This window comes from Ornithodoros turicata, chromosome 1 (assembly GCF_037126465.1).
Source record: "Ornithodoros turicata isolate Travis chromosome 1, ASM3712646v1, whole genome shotgun sequence".
NCBI classification, from domain to species: Eukaryota; Metazoa; Arthropoda; class Arachnida; order Ixodida; family Argasidae; genus Ornithodoros; species Ornithodoros turicata.
The window spans coordinates 199,783,784-199,804,058 of NC_088201.1; the positions used below are offsets into that span (position 1 = coordinate 199,783,784).

Below are 20,275 nucleotides of genomic sequence, written 5' to 3' on the forward strand. Positions count from 1 at the left end.
TAGGAGTACTCTAGAGAATGTACTTGGCGGGCCGTCAATGGAATTCTCCTACACCCGAACGTGACCGCCCGGGCACAGCCATCCGTTCGTCATGGACAGTGTTAGTGGACGAATTTCTACCCCCTAACTACAGCGGAGCTGCTCCGTTTGTTGCCAACGCTGTGCAGTCACTTGAGATAACAAACTGGGGCACGAGCCGATGGAGGGAACGATGTCCAGCGTAGGAAGCGAGGCAAGTCGTCTAACTGCGTTGAGTACGCGGGAATCTTCGAGATACGTGCATAATTGAGTAGTGCTATCGGAATAGCGATGTGAACGCCATATAAAACGAGAATATCTTACGGCTATGATGTGTTGAAATGGCGTTTGTATTACGCTTTGCGAGGGTAAATCGTTAGACATCGTAAGTAGGCACGTATTTCCGAAGACAACTGTAATCCAAAGATCAATACACACAGTAGACCGTCATCTTCATACTGCTCTGCGAACCAACGGGAACCAAAAATGTCAAAAACGAAACCACCCGCCATTCCATGCTCTGGCCTGTCGAATTTCGTGATAATAAAGTGACGAACGAACGACAGCACACCAGCAACTGATGTAGTAGATTTAGATAGGAAGTGATGAATTTAGGACAACCAGCACGTCAAGTTTAGCGGAATGAAGCACCAACGGAAGGCAACGCCGTCCATGACCAACGGATGGCAGCCACTGATCTCGATTGTAAAAGGCTGGATCGCGAATAGGGAGCGCGAGCGTGAAGAAACCGGCCGCCATCTTACGGTGCTCACAACAGTCGCCGCAGCGATCATGGCAACTTCTTTCAATTGCGGTCGTACCAACCGTACTGGCAAGGTTACAGGGCCTAAATTTATACAGGTGAGTCACTCTTTATCGAGGAATAAATAGGCGTTCATTCTGTATATTTAGTTGATCATTATGAAGTGTTTTTTGTCCAAAACGAGCACTGGATGCAGGTTGCTTGATCGCTCTTCCGACGTTCAATCGAGCACACTTGCATTTTACCCGGCGGCAAATACAGTTTGAGTGCATAATATGCTTGAAAGAACACGTTACACTACACAGGTAGTGTTGTCATCAATATATGTGCGAGCACTCGAGCGCTTTTTTGCATGCATTGCTAGCATGGTACACGGTGTTCTCTGCGGAAGCAAGTGCCACATTCATTTCTTTGAATTACCTTCACGCACAAGTTCGGTATTACGTCATAATGAGACCACGATTGTCACCTTTTTTCATGTATTGGTATTGTTTTGTGCCTTGGTTTGATTTGTGACAAAGAATCCTACGTAACAGTGGTGTGGCGCGACTTGAATAACGCCTTTGTCAGAGCTGTATCGTCAGCTTGTTACGTAGTAATAATTTGTAGCGTGTCGTGCTATTTGAAGCAGTTTTTAAGGCAAAAGTGGTCTCTCAATACAGGTTTCGTCATGAGGGCTACCCAGTGAATAATCTGTGCAGTGTGATACGGCTGGGTGTACAGGTAAGTATCACGTTCCTCATCCACTGGTTTCTACTTTACAGGAAGGAACAACCTCAGTGCACGCACTGTGGTTAGCCTCTCTCAGTTTTGCATATTTTCTTACATGTTCACATCAGAAACACACCTTACACTTTAGGCTCATTCACCCAGCAATATAATAATTAGAGATTATAATTCTTTTTAGAAGAGTTCGCCATATTCTTTTTAGAATAGTTTTCATCTTTTTAATTTTTGGAAGATACAGGGATTGTAAACCATGTTTTAAACTGATATTTTAACATTTGTCCAATGCATTTATTAAACAACATATTCATTTTTAACTGGTTGCACCCAAACCAATGTTCTGATGTATTATTTCCTATGTTGTCGATGCACCATAAAAATTGGAATAATCATCATCAATGCAGGTTACTTCACAGCTGCCTCGACATACTCAAGAAATGGGTGCAGAACCTGCGTAATGCCCACAAACTTTGATTACCACAGCACCTCCAGAAAGTATGTGTCACATGGGATTTTTAAATGTCTTCACAGTATATAATACCTTGTATTAACTGTTGTAGATTAAGCCGTCTCTACAGTACACTCTCAGAAATTAAAACCGTGAGAACCGTGATAGTTGTTTCAGTTAATAGGCATGCACATATATGCTATAAGAATAAAATTATTTCTTGAGAATGCACTTCTCTGGCTACCGGTGTTGTTTACATCTATTGTTGATCACATTCATTTATCACGTATTATATTCTTATATATACTATTATATTAACACATATTTGATCACATTAAATTCAAAATTCATCATATATAAGAAAATACAAGGAGGGAAGTTGCTATTCATTGCTCATTCTAACCTAAAATTGAGTGCTACAAATTTAGAGACAGTACCTGTCCATTGTCATTCCTAAAATATATATTGTCATTGTAGCAAGGTCATAAAACAATAAATGTAGTCTTTTGTGACCTCCCTGCACGTTCATTGTTCCATCGTTCCTGAAACGCATAAGTGCAAGAAATAACTTTAATAAACTTGATGTTGTATAAACTTGATATAAAATGTTGAATAATATAATGTATGATATAAAATGTTGAATAAACTTGAACTTGTATATTCTCTTTACTCACCATCAGTGACCTTCTTTACAAAGGCATATGGTGTTAGATTTTTTTGTTTACGTTTCACAGACGGGGTACACGAGGGCCAAAATGACAAAATCACAACTGTTTCAAGCTCCAAATCGTCCTGCTGCAATTATCCTGTTGCAGACCATACGTGTGTAGTGCAAGAAGGCCCTTGCACATCAAAATGTAAGATGGGAGTCACAGTTAATGCAAGGTGGTTCCTATGAGAGACTTCGATGCTGAACAAAATTGTGCAAACTGCGGAAGGTGCCATAGAAGATATTCAGAAAGCGTGTCTGGTCTCACAACGGTGCTACGACGCTCTCTTTTAGATGACGATGAACTCATTGGAGTTTCGGATGTGCAGCTGCATTTTTTCGAACGTGCTCCACATAACAAGCATGACAAAGTCAGCACTGGATAGCAGGCCCCCGTTCCTAAGCAGCTTTGCTCACGCTGCAGTTGTATTCAGCAAAAGCATGTGAGTACTCGAGAAGGACATTCAGTTTGGCACAACCGCGCCTGCAAATAATCAGAACAAATGAAGGAAGAAACAAACAAACATAGAAGGGCTGTACTTCAAAAAGAGGTAAATCTTGCGTCTCAAGGAGGTGTTACATCACTTACATCACTACCTGATTAACTGTCCTAACGAGCGTGTTCTAATTGCGTGAAGCAATTAGATCACGCTCACAACGTATTTGGGCTGCTTCGGTGTGTCCATATTTGCGAGGCAAAGCACCGCAGTCGTTCACTAAAAGACACTTTCTGCGGCGGTGCTTGAAATAAATCGTACGAAACCGATACACGGCTAAAACAACGGCTGTGATTCTACAGAACGATCTCTTTCTGCCATGCGAGTATATCCTTTCCCGGACCGTTCTTTATGGGACAATTTTTGTCCAGAACGCAGCACGGGATATTACATACATGGTGGTTGTTAACCTCACATCGTTTCTTGTTGGAATATTGGCTGGGAAACGTACTGTAGTACAATCCCCAGCGCTGCACTGCTGTGACGGTCTAGTTTCGGAATGCAAAACATAACGTAATTAAGAATCGAACGGTAGGACACCTGTGAAACATTGTTAGGATACATCAGTATACTGGCACCTTACAAAATTGTGTGATGACAAGCAACGATCAACGCCTGCAGCGCTGTAAATACTCACAATCTCCGTTGCCTCCCATTGTTTTCTATGGGCGCACACTGCGCTTTAGGGCCTCCCAACATGGCGGCCCTAATGCACGCCTCTCCCCCGCGAGCCCCTCTCCCATGCGCCATCCAGCCTTTATAGATAGAGATCAGTGATGGCAGCCCCCGTGTGTTCACGCTTTTTTGAGCAAGGACGACCCCCCTAGGAAAAGCAACCTTGCCTTCCGGTGCCTCACAGGTTTGTTTAACGTTCTATTAGAAAGGTCAATTCTGCGAAATTTTGCGAGCATCGGCGAATCTGGCTTGAAATTCGATTGTTCGGCGAACCACGCAAACCAGCTGGTTTCGACTGCGAACTTAAAGTTCCTAGATCTTAAAGTCCCTAACTTAAATCCGCAAAAGTTCGCTAGATCACTAGTTGATACAGACAAAAGCGTCGACACTTCGTTCGTTTTTAGTTGTATCTCGCATAAGGAGGAGGGGCGGAAAGCGCATTTTAAATTCCGTGAGGAGTGCTATGAAAAATGAAGGAGTTTCGCATTTCAAATTTCGTAGAAATCGCGCGATGAATTCCAGGATTTTTGTGGGAATAGTGTGTTATGACAACAGCCCATCAAAGAATCGAAAGCAGTTCGTTTTTTTTATGATGTTACGAGTGTAATTAACCAAATTAGCTTAATTAGTGCATAGCTCGAATCCAAACGGCTGTCATGTCCCGCATAATCCTCCTGAGTGTATCACAAGTGGTTTCCAATTTTTAGGGGATGTATACTATATTTAAGAATTAATTTACATCCTCTCGTTAGACACCCTGTAGAGTGGACTGTAGAGGGAAACCCACGTGGAAGTGACCGCTTCCCACGCACTAGACGCATTGGGGCTCATCTGACAGCCGATGGGCGCATAATATTAGCCTTCCGGTTAGAAGTGTTAGAAGACCCAAAACTTGCTGGCTCGACGAACAGATGTGCCTCCGCATGGGGATATACTGGTTTGCTGCTTACGGAAGGGCACATCGATATATTTTTCTCTAACTTGTCCAGTGGTAACGGAAACGGAATTCCGTCGTCCTCTGTCATCACAGCCAGTAGCAAAGAAGGGGGAAGTAACCGCAGGAAACGCAGGGAAGTTGGAATCAACCACGGTGGTGTATAAAACAGAAAGAAGCACACAGCGGGACCAGCGAAACCGCGTACCGTATTTTCACGCGTATTAGCCGCAGATAAGCCGCAGGATTCGTTTTTAGATACATTTTGAAAATGTTTTTGCAGATAAGCCGCACTCGTAGATAAGCCGCGGGTAATACGACGTGACTGCTTTGTGCGCTAAACCAGTTTTGCACATACAAAATCAACAGAGACGCTCAACGCTCGTCGACGCCGTACTCCCTGGCGTCTGTCCTGTTCCCGTACTGGTCCGCGAAGTCGACGACTTTTAGTTTGAAGCCGCTGTCGTAGCTGTGCCTTCGCGTTGGAGCCATGCCTCACCTCTAACTGCCGTGCCCGTGTCCACGAATGCTGCTGCTCTGGTCAAATGAGAACTGACGCTTAGCTGACCACGTTTTATCCCGATGCCAGGTCTATTGAACCCTTCCTGTGGGTCTGCCGACAGAGGAGACCGTAGGGAAGGCCATAAACCCTGTCCACATTCCGGTGTCGGAATGATGTATAACAAAGGAGGTCAGTTCTAGTGTTCTACTAAGATCGGATTGTGCCCTTGTTGCGTGTTTTTCGTGGATTGACGGGTTAGTGGTGTTCCAGGAGACATGAATCACTGTCACCCCTTTTGTTAAAGCTGCGTGGGGGAATGTATTCGGAAGGTCAGTCCACTCGAATGTGGACCCGCCCCTGTTCGGTATTGTTCGTGCACTGGCAGGGCGGTCCTGTTCCGAAACATGAGGCACTGTCAGCCCTTTCGTTTAATCCGGGGTATGGGGAAAGTACCAGGAAAAAATAGTCACCAGATAAGCTGCACCCGCGGATAAGGCGCAGAGCGTCCGCGAAAAAAAAAAATCGCGCATAAACCGCGGCTAATACGCGTGAAAATACGGGTAATTTTCCTAACTAAAGCACTCTAACTCAGACTCTATACTAGAATGATGTATTTTACATGACTTAGCGATGCACAAGCCCAGTTTCTCGACAGAATATAAGAAAGACATTCACTGCGTGCAACGAAAAACAGCAGCATTTGTTTGATATCGCACGGATGTGAGATAGATATCAAGCAACGACGATGCCATATTGTGAATACCAAGTTTTCTTTATTTTTTTTTAAATATACATCCTCTGAATTTGACTCGGCTTCGTCACCGTTCGGAAATGCCGGTCAAGATTTCTTATTGATGTGGCCCCGCAGAAAGAGATGCATTATCGCTGCGGCGGCGCCGTTTATCTCGCCAATAGCAGATATCGCCTCGTCGTCTGAAATCACTTGACCCCGGTGTTGATTGAAATCGCCAGGCGAATTTCTTCATTCTATGCTACACTCTTAGGGGTGCGTGCCCGAAACAAATCTCTCCGTAGGTTGTACCACGTGATTGAATGAGTAACTGAACGTGATTTCGGGATGATGCATCTGGTAATCCCAGCGAAGGCGCCCATGTTCAGTGCACGTTCTCCACAGGAGTCACTGGGGAAGCTCAAGGTTACCATCTCCGGATACTTTGCACCCAATTGGCAACTTTTTTACTCTTGTGGCGGGTTATTGTACATGAAGTGATAAATTCGGGTGGCTGGACTACCACGGATCTCCATTTGATTTTATTAGGTTGGCGCCGTAGAGGAGTCTTCGCCCAGAAATGTTCCCAGAAGGTAGAGGCATTTTCATGTTAGGTGGGGCTAAATATCTGAAATTGCGAAAGTGAGGTGTCTTTAAATGCTTCTCCTTGTAAAACGGTTAAATATATTTTAGGTACGTAAAGTCAGAGGCATATAAAGCATCGCTGTACTCCCTCGTACTATATTATCGTACTATAAGTACTCCACATTTTCGCCAATGTTCTCCAAGAAATTCCCAGGAAGAAAAGCGAAGAAAGCATTGTGAATTATGTCGAATTTAAGAAATTTGCTGTATTGCTAGCCGAAAAAATCGATGCGGGCGATTTATGCCGATTTATGCACCTGTAGCATCACAACGCTTAACAGATCAGTATTACATCAAGGTGTACAACGTCAGGACGAAGGAACCTAAGGGACAACGCCATTTCATTATAATTATTGAGAAGTTTCATCCGAGGGCGATGAAACTCCCTAAAGTTTCTTCGTCCTGACGTTGTACACCTTGGCTGGTGTAGAAAGTGTTGTTATACGGACCTTCAATATTCTCGCGGAATAGGGCTTGAAGAAATGAAAAGCATGCGCTCGTATTTATACAGCTACCATTTGTTACTAAAACTGAGCTTCGTGAAGTTCATGGGACACCAGTAACACTATATATGCTACGCATTGTTGATTTGTTAAACGTTGTGGTGCTACAGGTGCCATAAATCGGCATGTGGAACGGAAAAGTTACGATTGAAAGGCTAACAAATTTTAAAACATCATTGCTACGAAACATGAAAAAGTACCCTTTCATATGCTCAAGAGGATACACTCATCATCATTTTAACTTTGACACAATTCTCGCATCGCGTTGGCCAGATCGATTTTTTCGGCTAGCAATAGAGTTAATTTCTCCAATTCGAAATAATTCAAAATGCTTTCGTCGCCACCCATTCATAGCCTGGGATATTTTTGTTTTCACTTGTTCAACAGGTGACAAGCTCCATGTCTAGCAAATTTTATGTCGCGATGTGCAGGCAGTCACTCAGAAAAAAACCGCAAGCACACCGCGAAACTGTGGAACTATGGCCTATAGTACGGTATGAAAAACAGATAAACATGGGAGTTTCTTCGTACAGAATGAAAGAGCTGTCCTCGAAGGTCAGTCTGACGTGTACAGATCTAAAGTATCTTTACCCGTTTTCTGAGGAGAAGGCTTTAAAGGCACCTCGCTTTTATGACAACTCCAGTACCCGTATTCACCAGCTTCCTTAAACCATTGGTTTACTGACGTCGGGTTTAAATAGATCAAGTTAGACTTTCCTTCGCCAATTCTGGATCAGCACCCCATACCCTACCACATGCTACTATGAAGCCTATGGCACCGCCCATAGCGAGCTTCCTGCATAGCGCATGCGTATTTCACCAGGGTCTGCCAGAAGCGACGGTGACATGTAGGCCTAATCCGCGGTTCACGACGAATTTTTCATCAAATCTTGGATAAGTTTTGATTGACATAGTTACTAGAAGCGCCCAGGAGACGCATTTGATCACAATGGGATGAATATTTGCCTCGAATGTTCCATTTCGATCGTCCACCCAAGCTACTTAAACTGGTGTTGAAGCCCCATGCATTTGAGTGGGACGTATATTAAACTAGGGGAGGGGTTAGGTTATCGGTCTAAGTACGTTGCAACTAATATGAACGTTTTTGTGTGTTCAAAAGAGAATCGTAAAGTGGTTGACGTGGGTGATCCGCACGCTGTCTCTGTCCCTTGGATTAGTATATGGATTTTGCCCAGTGGCACATGTCAATGTCACTCTCTCTGACCACTCCTATCGAAAATATGGTCTTGAGGTTACCTCAGGGTCTGAGGTCTTGAGGTATTATGGGACATCTGAGGTCCTGAGGCTACCTCAGGTCCTGGGGTTCTAGGCTACCTCAGGCCCTGGGGTTCTGAGGCTACCTCAGGTCCCGGGGTTCTGAGGCTACCTCAGGTTCCGGGGGTTCTGAGGCTACCTCAGCATACCTCAGGGCCAGGGGATCGGAGGGTATGGAGGGTGCGCTAGACACCACACATCTTTACGCCAATCCTAATCCATGCGTGCAACCCACTGATGACATGACACCAAAGTAGGGCTTCTTCAGAGACTTTAATTTGTCATTTAACGTCGCTCGAACTTTGGACATTTTTTTTGCCAATGGCCTCTGCAGTCTCGCCCCTGGCTTCCAAGCGTTGTAGGTAGGCACCTGTCAGAGGAAGTTTACCCAGCTTAAATCCTGAGCAGACAGAACAAAGGACACTGGCTACGCACCTTTCAGTGCATCCAACTTCTTTGGTGTGAGCGCCGGAGCGACATGGGTTTGCCCCTTTGCCTTAGCCTTGTTGGAAAGCGTTCCTGTTACAGTCCTGTTTTTTAGGACCGCTGAGCCCCAAATAGCAACCATTCCTTCCTTCAGGAACATACTGTCCTCTTTTTGGGACAGAACAGTGACCCACCGGGAGTTGTCAACTAAAATGGAGCCTCCTATGTCGACCTGCAATGAGAGGTTGTCACAGGAGGGTAACACGAAGAAATGGTCATGAAACAGCTTTACCTTGTCTTCTCCCCCACTGAGAGGTTGCCCTGAAACTTTATTTGAATCGTGATCAGTCATAAAGCACTATAAGGGAAGTGAACAGTTGCATCGTGAAAGTACACAGTCAGGTCAGGACAGATGTTGGGAATTGAATATAATTTCATTTCAGCTTTGGAATCTCAGCATGCATACTGCATCTGTAACAAGGAATTATTTGGTTTGTGTTTGGAAATACAACTTGCACAACAGGCCACAGCCATGACATAGGAGATACAGTGACACTGAATCCTGGAACTCTCCTCTGGGCCCCCAATGCACGAATGTCGTGAATGAAATTGAATGAAACTGAATTGAATGCAAATATTTAAAAAAATGGATTCGTTACCAAAATTTTCGCAAAAAAAATAAAAAAAAATATTCGCAAGCCCCGATTTAAGAAATCGAAGGTTGTTCAGGAAGTGAACAATCAAGTGTTGTACCAACAAAAAGCGTGTTTCTGGTTGCGACATGTTATATGCAAATAAATGGATGAAGAAATGAGATACCGGTTGGAGAAGCAATGCACTGCTTCCCAGCTGATCCACTGTGAAACCGTTCCTCCTGGCATTCCACGTTATGCCTGCTATCTGCATGGTGATAAAATAGAGCTAGTTGTCAGGCAGAAGTACGTACTTAGAGGATCTCGTGAACACATCTGTAAACACTATCAGCACCAGCCTCAGTAGATATGCATGCCTGAAGACAATGGAGTGAATTTCAAGCAGCAATTCTGTGATACTAGAGGTTTTAGAAATATCGCTTATTCTTACAGAACAGGGTTGGAGTGGCTAAAGGGCCACTTTTACAACTTCATTTCTATTACTTCAGATGCCACATGAAGTACTTTTGCTGGACTTGAGTAAATGCATGACGGCAGCACTGTGTGCATTAAAAAGAGGACTCTACAGCAAAAATTTCTTGAGTTCAATTCAAGAATTAATTTTACTGTAATTAAGATTTCATCAACTATTTTTGATGCTCCCAAATGCAACTGCCATGCCAAACCTATTTATACCATGTTTTTGGGCAGCACAGTTTTAAACCTTCAAAATCTAGAACACCCAACTAATTCTGCTTTTGTATGTCGTATGCACGGTGTGCCGGAAGTTGAATGGTGAACCCTATGCACCTGCAGAACTGATTAACTAGCATTCGACCATTAACTTTGTAATTAGCAGCCTCTAGGAGAGACCGAAACAGTAGAATTATGGCCATCGTCAGAAACATCCATACCATTCGGAAAAACCTCAAAATAGGTGCCTGTGTGCTCAGATATCGAAAGGACAAATATTTCACGGAAATGTCGTGGAAACGAAGGAAGTGCTGATTGAAGTGTACCAGAGCAGGGATGAAAATACCACACGATAAGTTACATGTTCCAAGCCGACTGATCGACTGGAGCAGATGCCTAGATAAGCCGTTCTGGTGTGAACGTAAGGCACACCTCCGAACGTCGTCTGCTCTTTTCCGCTCCACCGCCATGATGATGGTCATTTACATAATTTTTGAGAATGAATAATTGACTGTGCAGGCACTTTTCAAGATACGTTTTGAGCAGGGCGGATGACTCTGAGGGACGGCTACAATTCTATTTCAGTTTTTTCCCAGAAGCTGCTAATAAGAAGGGAATTATAGAGTTTTACTTGATTAATTGCACACAGGTGCACAATGTCGACCATTAAACTTCCGCTGCACTGTGTACATAATATGCAAAAACAGTATAGTCAGCTTGTCATTTTTAGGTTTTGAATAAAAAATATGTCTTGATTAAAAAAAGACAATGTCTAATATCTTCCAATAATACCCCTTGTGCCCATGCGGGATCAATGATTATGTTTAATATTGAAGACTTGAGGCCTTAGGTCTGATGTGCCTTGTTGCAAGCGAAGATTACACCAAAGGCATACCACTTGTGACGCCAAAGCCACGTTGAGCATTTCTGCGGGTATCGCATGATGCCGTCTGCACTGCAGCCACATCAGGACACTGTTAACATTGCACAATAAAATTACAACAAGACTAAATACATTAATGAAGTCCTTACCAGGACTTCCGATGCACATCAAAGGTTCCCGCTCCATTTCTGCGGCATCTGAAATGTTCACACTTTTGTCACGTACATTTCAGCAGTGCTCAAATGCATCACATTAGCCCACTGTCACGAAAATAAGCTGGAGGAGCACACCCTTGAATACATATACATGGTCCGTTACGAAACTCATAAGAACGAAAAGAAAGAAACCCAAGAGAAAGAAACCCAAAGAACGATAAATGGAAACCGGAGGCTTTCTTTCTGGTACTTGTGTTACAGCCAAGTGCTACATCAAAGGTAGCACCTGTTTCTAGCTCAAGTGACACAAACAAGCCTTCATTTTCCATTCATCGTTCTCCTAGTTGAATGCTCTGGTTTTTAATGACACTCTGTACACATAAAATGTGACTTTTTCGGGTTAGATGACATCCCAGATTTGGAAGGCAAAAATCGGGTGCTTTTTTAAATTCGTGGAGCAATTCGGGTGCTGTCAATCGACGATATGTATAAATCCCAGTAACCACAGTGACATGGTGTATCTTGGTAGCCTGTTCGTTCCCCTTGCACCTTCCTTCTCTCCGAGGCTGATGCCACCAGGAAGGAGGGAGAGAGCATCGGGGAACAAACGGGCTCCCACGATGCACTGTTTAGCGCTAGCTTCTGGGATTTATGCATGCTGTCAATTCATCTCGCGTGATCGGCATGCACAAGCTGGCCCACCTGAAGTGAATGAGGGCTACAAAAAATGACCAGTATTCTAAGCTGTCGTATTGGTCTACTGCCTAATCAATAATAGGGGCTGGTGACAGCTGTGAAATATCTGTCAAAGTGACACCTCTCTCTTTCTTTCTTTACGAGTCTCACACTAGTAGAATCTTTTGAGCTCTCAAACAGCATCTCAGGGAAACGACAAAATGGATGTTGCTGACCGGCACAGGCTAGGAACCCGGGGAGGAATTTGGTTTAACACCAATCGGCAGACAGATAGAAAAGATTAGCACACCCTGAGGGATTCCGATGCCAGTTTCCAATGCGCCTCCACTGTCAGTCTCCCAGGCCATGCCACATGTTACAGAGTCAGCCTGCCCAGCAACGTCATTGCTTGTTGTAACTCCTGGGCAAATTTTGACATCAGAACATGGGCAACGGTCCCAAAAATCAAAGTTGACCATAGGAATAACGAAATAGGGATCAGTACAGAACACAGAATTATCTATGGTCATGAATATACACAACAGGAGAGCACCACACCTTAAAAGGCACTGATGCCGGTTGTAGGCATGGGACAGTCATCAACCCGCTTGGCAACGACCTTACTTGTTGCAGCTCCTGGAATAATTTTGACATTAGAAAGTGACCAAGGGTGGTCATGGCAATAACCAAATGGGGCAAAAACAGACAGAGGATTCTCTGTGGTCATTAAAATACACCCAACAGGAGAGCACCTTACCACCTTCAAAGGTACTAATGGTGGTTTCAGGGATGGTAAAGTCACCACCCCACCTGAGAACGCCCTTGCCGGCTGTAGCTCCTGGGTGGATTTTGACATTAGAATCTGGCCAAGAATTACAAAACCAGTAATGGCAATGTTGCAAAGAATTTTCTATACAATGCAAAAGAGCACCATACCTTCAAAGCTGCTGACCACTACGGGCTGATTGTGGACCTGACCACCTGGCATCACATGTCGTTGGCAGCAACCACAGTGAAGTGATGTCCTCAGGAAATCTGAAACATGAACAGACCTATGTTTGAGGTGTACACAGTCACTAATTAAGCATGCAATTACTGAAAACGAGCAAAGCATGCAAACTGAGCAAATGGTTCCATACAAAGGATGGCCTGAACAACAGCAGCAGCTGTCATCTGTGCCACCCTTCAAGAACATGTAACAGTTCTATGCAGTGAATATCACAGACCTGCCTCGATCACTTTTGCAGCCAGAGCTTCCTGGAGGTCTAAGTTAGCTTTTCTGTAACGATGAAGCTCCCTTTGGCAGCGTGCCAGCTGTTTTTCCACCTTCCTTCCTTCAGACTGTAGTACAAGGCAGTCATCATCGTCTTCATCTAATTCGTCAAGAAGGCCGAGCTCCAGCCTACGTTTGCACCGCTCCATATGCTTCCGTTTTCCAGCGCTTGTCTTCTACGAAGAATTCACAACAAGGTAAAGCACAAAAGTCAACCACCCAGTATCAAGAAAAAATGCAATGGAGAATGGGCAAACAATCTGGTGACAGTGATCGCTGACAAGTCAGTTGAGCAATGGCAGATTTTTTCTGAGATCCTGCACAAACTAAAATGAAGAAAGAAAAAGAAAAGAAACAGTGCAGCTAGCGGTTCCCCAAACAAAGACAAAGCTGGCTTGGACGATGTCGAAGACTAACCACACGCTGGACGTGTTAACCACCTGCAGCAGTTACGTCCACTCCTTATCATTCATTATATATTGTTTTAAAGCGGCATTTATTTATTTGTTACAATGCTAAGAGTGTATAAAGACTAAAAGTTTGTAGAAAATGCTAGCAGTATCAATTCTCCGTGGTGCGTCAACTTGGCGGCAAGCGGGAACGAGCAATTCAAATGCCTGAGAGGGGTGGACAGCTGCATTGGCAGACTCATGGTGACGTGCCAATGCAGCCGTCCAGCCCTCTCAGGCATTTATATAACGCAGTGGCTGGTGCTGCACCAGGGGTAATGCAAACAGTCGTGTATATGCAGATGTCAGAAATAGTACAAACAAAAAGATTAACACAATTAGCACACCAGCCGTTTTTATCTACTGTTCCTTAATATAATGGCAATGTGGTGATGAAAACAGGCATCAGCATCAATAGAAATACAATGAAAGCGAATCAAGAAACAAAAGCTTTTGTTGGGAGGCTGTTCGTGCTTCTCGTTCACCGTGCCTACCCTCAGCAACACCTTGTCATGAACTACGGCAACCCGGCGAGTGCACAAATTTAACTGCTATATAAATAAGTACCCTAGGAGAACACAAGCACTTACTTTGTCTTTCGTCGGATGTGGTTCTTTTTCCCGCCTAGGGGCTTTCCCAAGTCGTTTTCGTTCTCCGCCAGTCTTAGCGTCGTCTTCATCATCTGCCAAGGTACATAAAACACCTTAAGTGCACGGCAAAAACTCGGAGATACGCTGCGCGTTTCTTTCAACCCTACTGCAGCGGGTGTCATTAAACTGCCGAGTGCTAACTACCTGATATCGCGAAAGGTACAAACATGAAATTGCTTACGTACCTGCCAGAAAGATAATTTGTGCGTCATAGTAGCCCCCGAGAGTTTTCTTGTCGCCTCTCCAGTAAACAGGGTACACGGGGTATTCAGTGTTCCCGTTGAAGTCAGTGACATCGATGTCGGACGGAAAGTTCTTGATGGTGTTCGCAGAAACAACGACGCGCATGTCGTCGTACAAGTACCTAACGTACGCAAACATGACTGTCGTGATATTTAGAAGCGATAAATAGGGAAGAGGTAACGCCACGAATAAACAACACAGAAAATCAGGTAAACATGTGACAAGAGCAGAGTACAACACGCTCATAAAGGCTTGGTCACCGCTGCCCCTTGACGCCCCGCCGCTTGCCGACGCGGTGGCGCTGGCAGTTTTTCAACATTTTACGTTCCGCAAGCCTTGTTTGCCAGGAACAGGCGATGTAAGTGCGTATAATCTATAATCTAACGCGGCCAAAAGTGTTCAATATCAGCGCGACGCAGTATTGCGCGCAAGAATACAGAACGCGAGACGGCAAGCAAACAATTCATGAAAAAAATGGCTAGGAAGCAAGCGAGCTGGTGAACATTATGCAAACAATTCATCTTCGAGCTGCGTGGTAAACATGAATGGTGGCAACTGTGGGCAGGCTTTTCGGCCGGTGTTTTGATGGGAGTTTTGTGCAGTTTTGATGCCCATGGCTTTTCAGTGACCTAGCAAAACAAAAGCGCAGAAATGTCTGAGCGGAAAAAGCGAAAATGCTACATGGAGCCCGGGGCACCATTCGTAATACCACGGCAAACTCTTCACAATCGGAGAAAAAGAGGTAAGTATTGTGGAAGTTGCACGAATGCTTGTTGTAATTGGCGCTAAGATATGTTTGTGTTGAAGAAGTGTATCAACCTGCGATATCCAAATTTGTAAATGTACCTTCTGTGGGACGCACGCTTACCTACAGAGACTTGCCCTGCTTAAAAGACGAGTTACTAAAATAATGGCGTTCGAACCCTGTGTACGCCAACACTCGTCCACGCTTTTTCGACCATGGGCGTATGAACGCGCTAAAGGAAAGGTTTATCATGTAGTTTTAACTACATATGTAATCAATAAAATAGAATTTTAGGCAATTTTGCAGGGCAAAATTTCCGGTTTTGGCAGGGACCAAGGAGTAGGCCTATTTCTGAGCATTGATTAGTACTGATGGGTTCTCTTATCACTAGTTCAAGCTCCTGTATCAAAAACGCACCATTAAACTCAACCGAAAACGAGTAGGCATTGCCTAGAATATTCCGGTGTCTAGATTAATAATGATCATAGAAATATGATGAAAAGTTGAAAATTTGCATTTTTCCATTCGCTTTGTAGCAATAAGGTTCGATGTTTTTCTGTCTTTCTCTTTAGCCGCACACAATGCTGCAAACAGAAATGCGGATGCTTCCAAGGAACTACAGCAGCCTTCCTTGGCACTGGAGATGGCTGAGCCCGCTTCTGAGACAGGCACTGAGCAGGAAAATGAGAATCATGGGACATCACCCCATTGTAGTGACCATACCCCAGATCAAGAGGAAAGTGTTGATCCCATGGACTCAGGCACTACAGATGTCGGCGTTGCTGTTAGCGATGACACACTCAGTGAACACAGTGCTTTTGAAGATGATTTTGACATTGATGATACTGCTCCTGAGCCGTATGAGTCATCTGAACCTGACACGGACCCTGAAGATTGTTTTCATGAAGACCCTGAGGATGACAACATCGACATTGCTGAATTTATGGAGGAGTACTCAGAGACTCTGCCACATCAAACGACGACAAAAGCGCAAGCCCTACTACTTATTTTGACCTTTGTTGTCACTGCTGGTCTCTCTTGGACTCAGGCGGATGGACTTCTTAAATTGATTAATGCACTGCTCGGAGACAAGGTGCTACCAAACAGCAAGTACATGCTGCGTAAGCTATGGAATAAGAACAAAAGAGGCATTCTGGATCTCCATTATCTGTGTGAGGCGTGTGAAGCTGTGCTTGCGCAATCAAGCAAAACAACAGAGAAATCACTGACATGTCACATATGCAGCACTAAGTATGACGTGGCAGATCTTACAGCAGCTGGTAGTTTCTTTGCCATTTTGAACATAAAGGGTCAGCTGCAGTCACTGCTGAAACGCTTTTCACGTTGTATCCTGGAGAATACGATGAAAATACGTTCAAGACTGTCATCATCAGAACTGTGTGACATCACTGATGGCAGCTACTACAAAAATCTCCAAACGAGCGTCAACTGCCAAGACATGGACCTGACCGTTACTTTAAATAGTGACGGCTCCCAAGTTTTCAAGTCAACAGCGTCATCTCTGTGGCCCATCCAACTCATGCTGAATGAACTCCCGCTACCTTCGCGGTGGCATAACATTATTGTCGCAGGCCTATGGTTTTCAAAAGCACATCCAAACATGCTACTATTCCTCAAGGCTTTTGTTGACAAATTCAACGATATGGGCCCAATTCCATGGAGGAACTTCCACACCGGTGAAATGATTCTGTCAACCATCCGTGCAGTGGCCTGTGTTGTTGACGCACCAGCGCGGGCCATGGTGTTAAACCGGAAACAGTATAATGGCTATGATGGGTGTACATGGTGTTACCACCCCGGGAAGTATGTGGACGGTAGGTAGCGAAGTGGCTGTTCTGAACTTACATGATGCATGTTGCACATTGTATGAGGATAATTGAAGATAGCTTACATCAGGGGAACAGAGTAAGGGAGATGAGATGAGATACACCCGGTAAAAGGAAGCGAGTGCGTGTGACCACAGTACACTAATTTGGAAGAGGGAGAAAACGGGAGTTGCCTGCGTGATCAGACAGGTGGCAGCATCACAACGTTCTACCTGTTCTGCATCTTCCCATGTATTTCTATAGGAAAATTGATCATGTATATCAATAGATTTGTATGTCGCTGTGCTCTCAACAGCTATTTAATTTTTTAGTGTTATTATCTTTTTGGCGGGCACATCTCGATTAGCAGCTGAGCCCTGCTGGCTGTGCCTTGTCCATGTTCTTAGTTGTCCAATGTAACCCCCTATATCAAAAACATGTGTAGAACCCCCAAATGAAGTTTCAATGTAGGCCTAAGATTTAAACTCTGCCACCTGTTACTGGCATGTTAACATGTGGCAGTGGCAACTCTGCCACTGGCTTTCACTGTTCATGTGTCACCCAGGTACAAAGATTCCCTTTTTGGTTTACAAATCTATATCCTCTTATTACATTGGCCTATGACTGTTGCGGTAGGGTCAGGCTTGCACTTGCTCTTCTTAGGACAGCTGTCCGTTTCAATTGGCAAGCTACATGCATGCTAAATTAACACTCCACAAGTTCTAGAAATGCTCATGTGTCATGCTCAGTAACATGTAAATTCTTGTTTTTCAGGAAGTGTGCGCTACCCGTACAAGGAGAGCATGAAGGTTAGAACCCACAAAGAGGTACTCCGTGATATGAAGAAGGCTACTATCCTTGGGACTACAGTAAACGGCATCAAAGGGCTCAGTCCAGTTATCCAGCTGAAGGGACTCAACCTCGTACGCAGCATTGCACCTGATTACATGCACTGTGCATTAGAAGGTGTCATAAAGCAGTTCACAGAATGCTGGCTCACGGATTCCTCAGCTGGGTGCTACATCGGTGGACAACTACATATTCTGAACTCTCGATTACGCACAATATGTCCTCCAATTTGCTTCTCACGGCTACCAAGGCCACTTACGGAAAGAGCTATGTGGAAGGCATCAGAATGGAAATGTTGGCTGCTTTACTATTGTGCACCATGTGTCATGGATGTCCTTCCTGAACGTTTTCTGAATCACTTTTCTTTGCTATGTGAGGCCATTTTTCTACTCCTCAAGCACACCATTCAACACTCTGATATTTCTAAGGCGGAGCTGCTGCTTGAACGTTTTGTTAGAGAAACCGAAACTTTGTACACACAGGGAATGTGCACATATAATGTGCATCAATTGTTGCATTTGCCTGAAACTGTAAGGGACCTAGGTCCTTTATGGGCAGTCTCAATGTTCCCATTCGAGTCTAAGAATGGGAACATCATTCAGCAAGTCACTGCAGCCAACAGTGTTCCACTTCAGATCGCTGAAAGGTGTGCAATGCGTTGGAAGCTTTTTGATTTGACAGACAGTGTACAACTTCCTAGCAACTTGCATATTTTTCGTGGACCTGTTACAAAGACAGTATGCAATATGGTTCTAGGGCGTGATCAGTCGCCACTTGGTATTCCCCATGCAGTGCAGCAGCTGTTAAGCCAACATACTGAACACGTCAACCTCAAACGATACCTCAGGGCCTCTGTGAAAGGTGTCATCATTCACAGTGTTCAGTACAAACGCACAAAGAGGACGTGCTCAAGAGTTGTGAAGTCCTCCTTTGGGACATACTGTGAGGTCCAGATGATCTTGAAAGCAGCACACAGCAATAAGATCCTGTTTGTCTGTAGTGAACTCATCATTGGAAGTGCCCCGTTCCCAATCAACCACATTATGAAATGCGATTTCCCACCTGAAGGTGAGAACATCTGTCTTCTTGAGGATGGGGACATAGATTGTGTTTGTGTGTTCATGAAGGCAGACTCGATGTTTGTTAGTGAGCTGCCAAATACCTTCGAAATCGAATAAGTAAGATTTCGAAGGCCACTTTTGCTCATTTGGCAATGAAGCCACCTGCGATAACATATTTACACTTGTCACAGAGTTAAACACAGTTTGCTACCATAGGCAGAATGCCTTATGTAATTCATAGAGGGAGAACTGCATGTCCATTTGTGTGCACCGTTCCTGTTAAGCGTGCCAGGGTTCGTGTAATGTATGTATGTATATATATAAGTTGAAATAAACCAATGTGGTTGACCACCAAGGTATTCAATAAAGATCAGAAGAGACGGTGCTTCTACAGGACAAGGAATAAAAGGGGAACTTTATTAAAAACTAAGAGGGGGTATTCGACGTTTCAATAGCAGCGCTGTCTTCAACAGGAATGGGATATTATGGTGACGCAAGACAATTGCGAAGAATGAGAGCGGAATATGTATGCCCTCTCTCCTTGTACATATTCCTCTCATTCTTTGCAATTGTCTTGCGTCACCATAATATACCATTCCTGTTGAAGAAAGCGCTGCTGTCGAAACATCGAATACCCGCTCTTAGTTTTTAATAAAGTTTCCCTTTTATTCCTTGTCCTGTAGAAGCACCGTCTCCACTTCTGATCTTTATTGAATACCTATGTATATAAAATCCTTATCCAACCTACTTGTATTACAAAAATGTTGCAGAATTTTGTTCTCTGTCTCATACTTTCAAATGGCGCATGCACAACAAACGTAAAAGCAAGCAGACGATAAGCCTCTCGATTTTTGTCTTGCATGCTGTAATATTGCCCGACATTGTAAGAATATAATCTTTATGGCATGCCCTTGATGGGAGTGTCGCATCAAGTGTTCATTTTACGACGAAAGCACCGATTGTGTGCCCAAATATAGTCCTTGATCGCATCCTCACATAATATACAAGTATACTTGAGGTCCTGAGGTAAAACCTCAAGTGACCTCAGGATATCTACAAGCAGTCCTGAGGTCCTAAGGTTGAACCTCAGGTGGTCCTGGGGCAACCACAGGCCCTTCTGGGGTTACCTCAGGGGAACCCCAGACTGTTCTGAGGTTATCTCAGGAGGACCTCAGCCCCTTCTGAGGTAACCTCAGACAGACCTCAGCCCCTTCTGAGGTAACCTCAGGTGGACCTCAAGATTTCTGAGGTAACCCCAGGCAGACCTCAGGATTCCTGAGGTAACCTCAG

The 20,275-nt window shown here is 44.3% G+C and overlaps 2 protein-coding genes across 4 annotated transcripts; one reads left to right on the forward strand and one right to left on the reverse strand.

Annotated features, from left to right (window-relative positions):
- Window positions 1-11,119: 11,119 nt before the first annotated feature.
- On the reverse strand, window positions 11,120-14,756 carry LOC135375233 (uncharacterized). Of its 3 annotated transcripts, XM_064607972.1 has the most exons (9): window positions 14,447-14,756; window positions 14,202-14,293; window positions 13,116-13,338; window positions 12,826-12,924; window positions 12,647-12,751; window positions 12,448-12,525; window positions 12,200-12,310; window positions 11,209-11,256; window positions 11,120-11,150 (listed from the first exon to the last, which is right to left on the reverse strand). In XM_064607972.1, exons 1-6 carry the CDS (start codon window positions 14,748-14,750, stop codon window positions 12,449-12,451), a joined length of 900 nt encoding a protein of 299 aa, XP_064464042.1. In that variant the 5' UTR covers window positions 14,751-14,756; the 3' UTR covers window positions 11,120-11,150; window positions 11,209-11,256; window positions 12,200-12,310; window position 12,448. The 3 variants fall into 3 exon arrangements, with proteins under 3 accessions (XP_064464042.1, XP_064464051.1, XP_064464036.1); XM_064607981.1 differs by lacking the exons at window positions 11,120-11,150; window positions 11,209-11,256; window positions 12,200-12,310 and having other exon boundaries at window positions 12,475-12,727; XM_064607966.1 differs by lacking the exons at window positions 11,120-11,150; window positions 11,209-11,256; window positions 12,200-12,310 and having other exon boundaries at window positions 12,475-12,751.
- A 1,136-nt stretch (window positions 14,757-15,892) lies between these two features.
- Window positions 15,893-19,102, forward strand: LOC135393391 (uncharacterized). The gene is made up of 2 exons (XM_064623843.1): window positions 15,893-17,084; window positions 17,850-19,102. Exons 1-2 carry the CDS (start codon window positions 15,893-15,895, stop codon window positions 19,100-19,102), a joined length of 2,445 nt encoding a protein of 814 aa, XP_064479913.1.
- The last annotated feature ends 1,173 nt before the right edge of the window (window positions 19,103-20,275 follow it).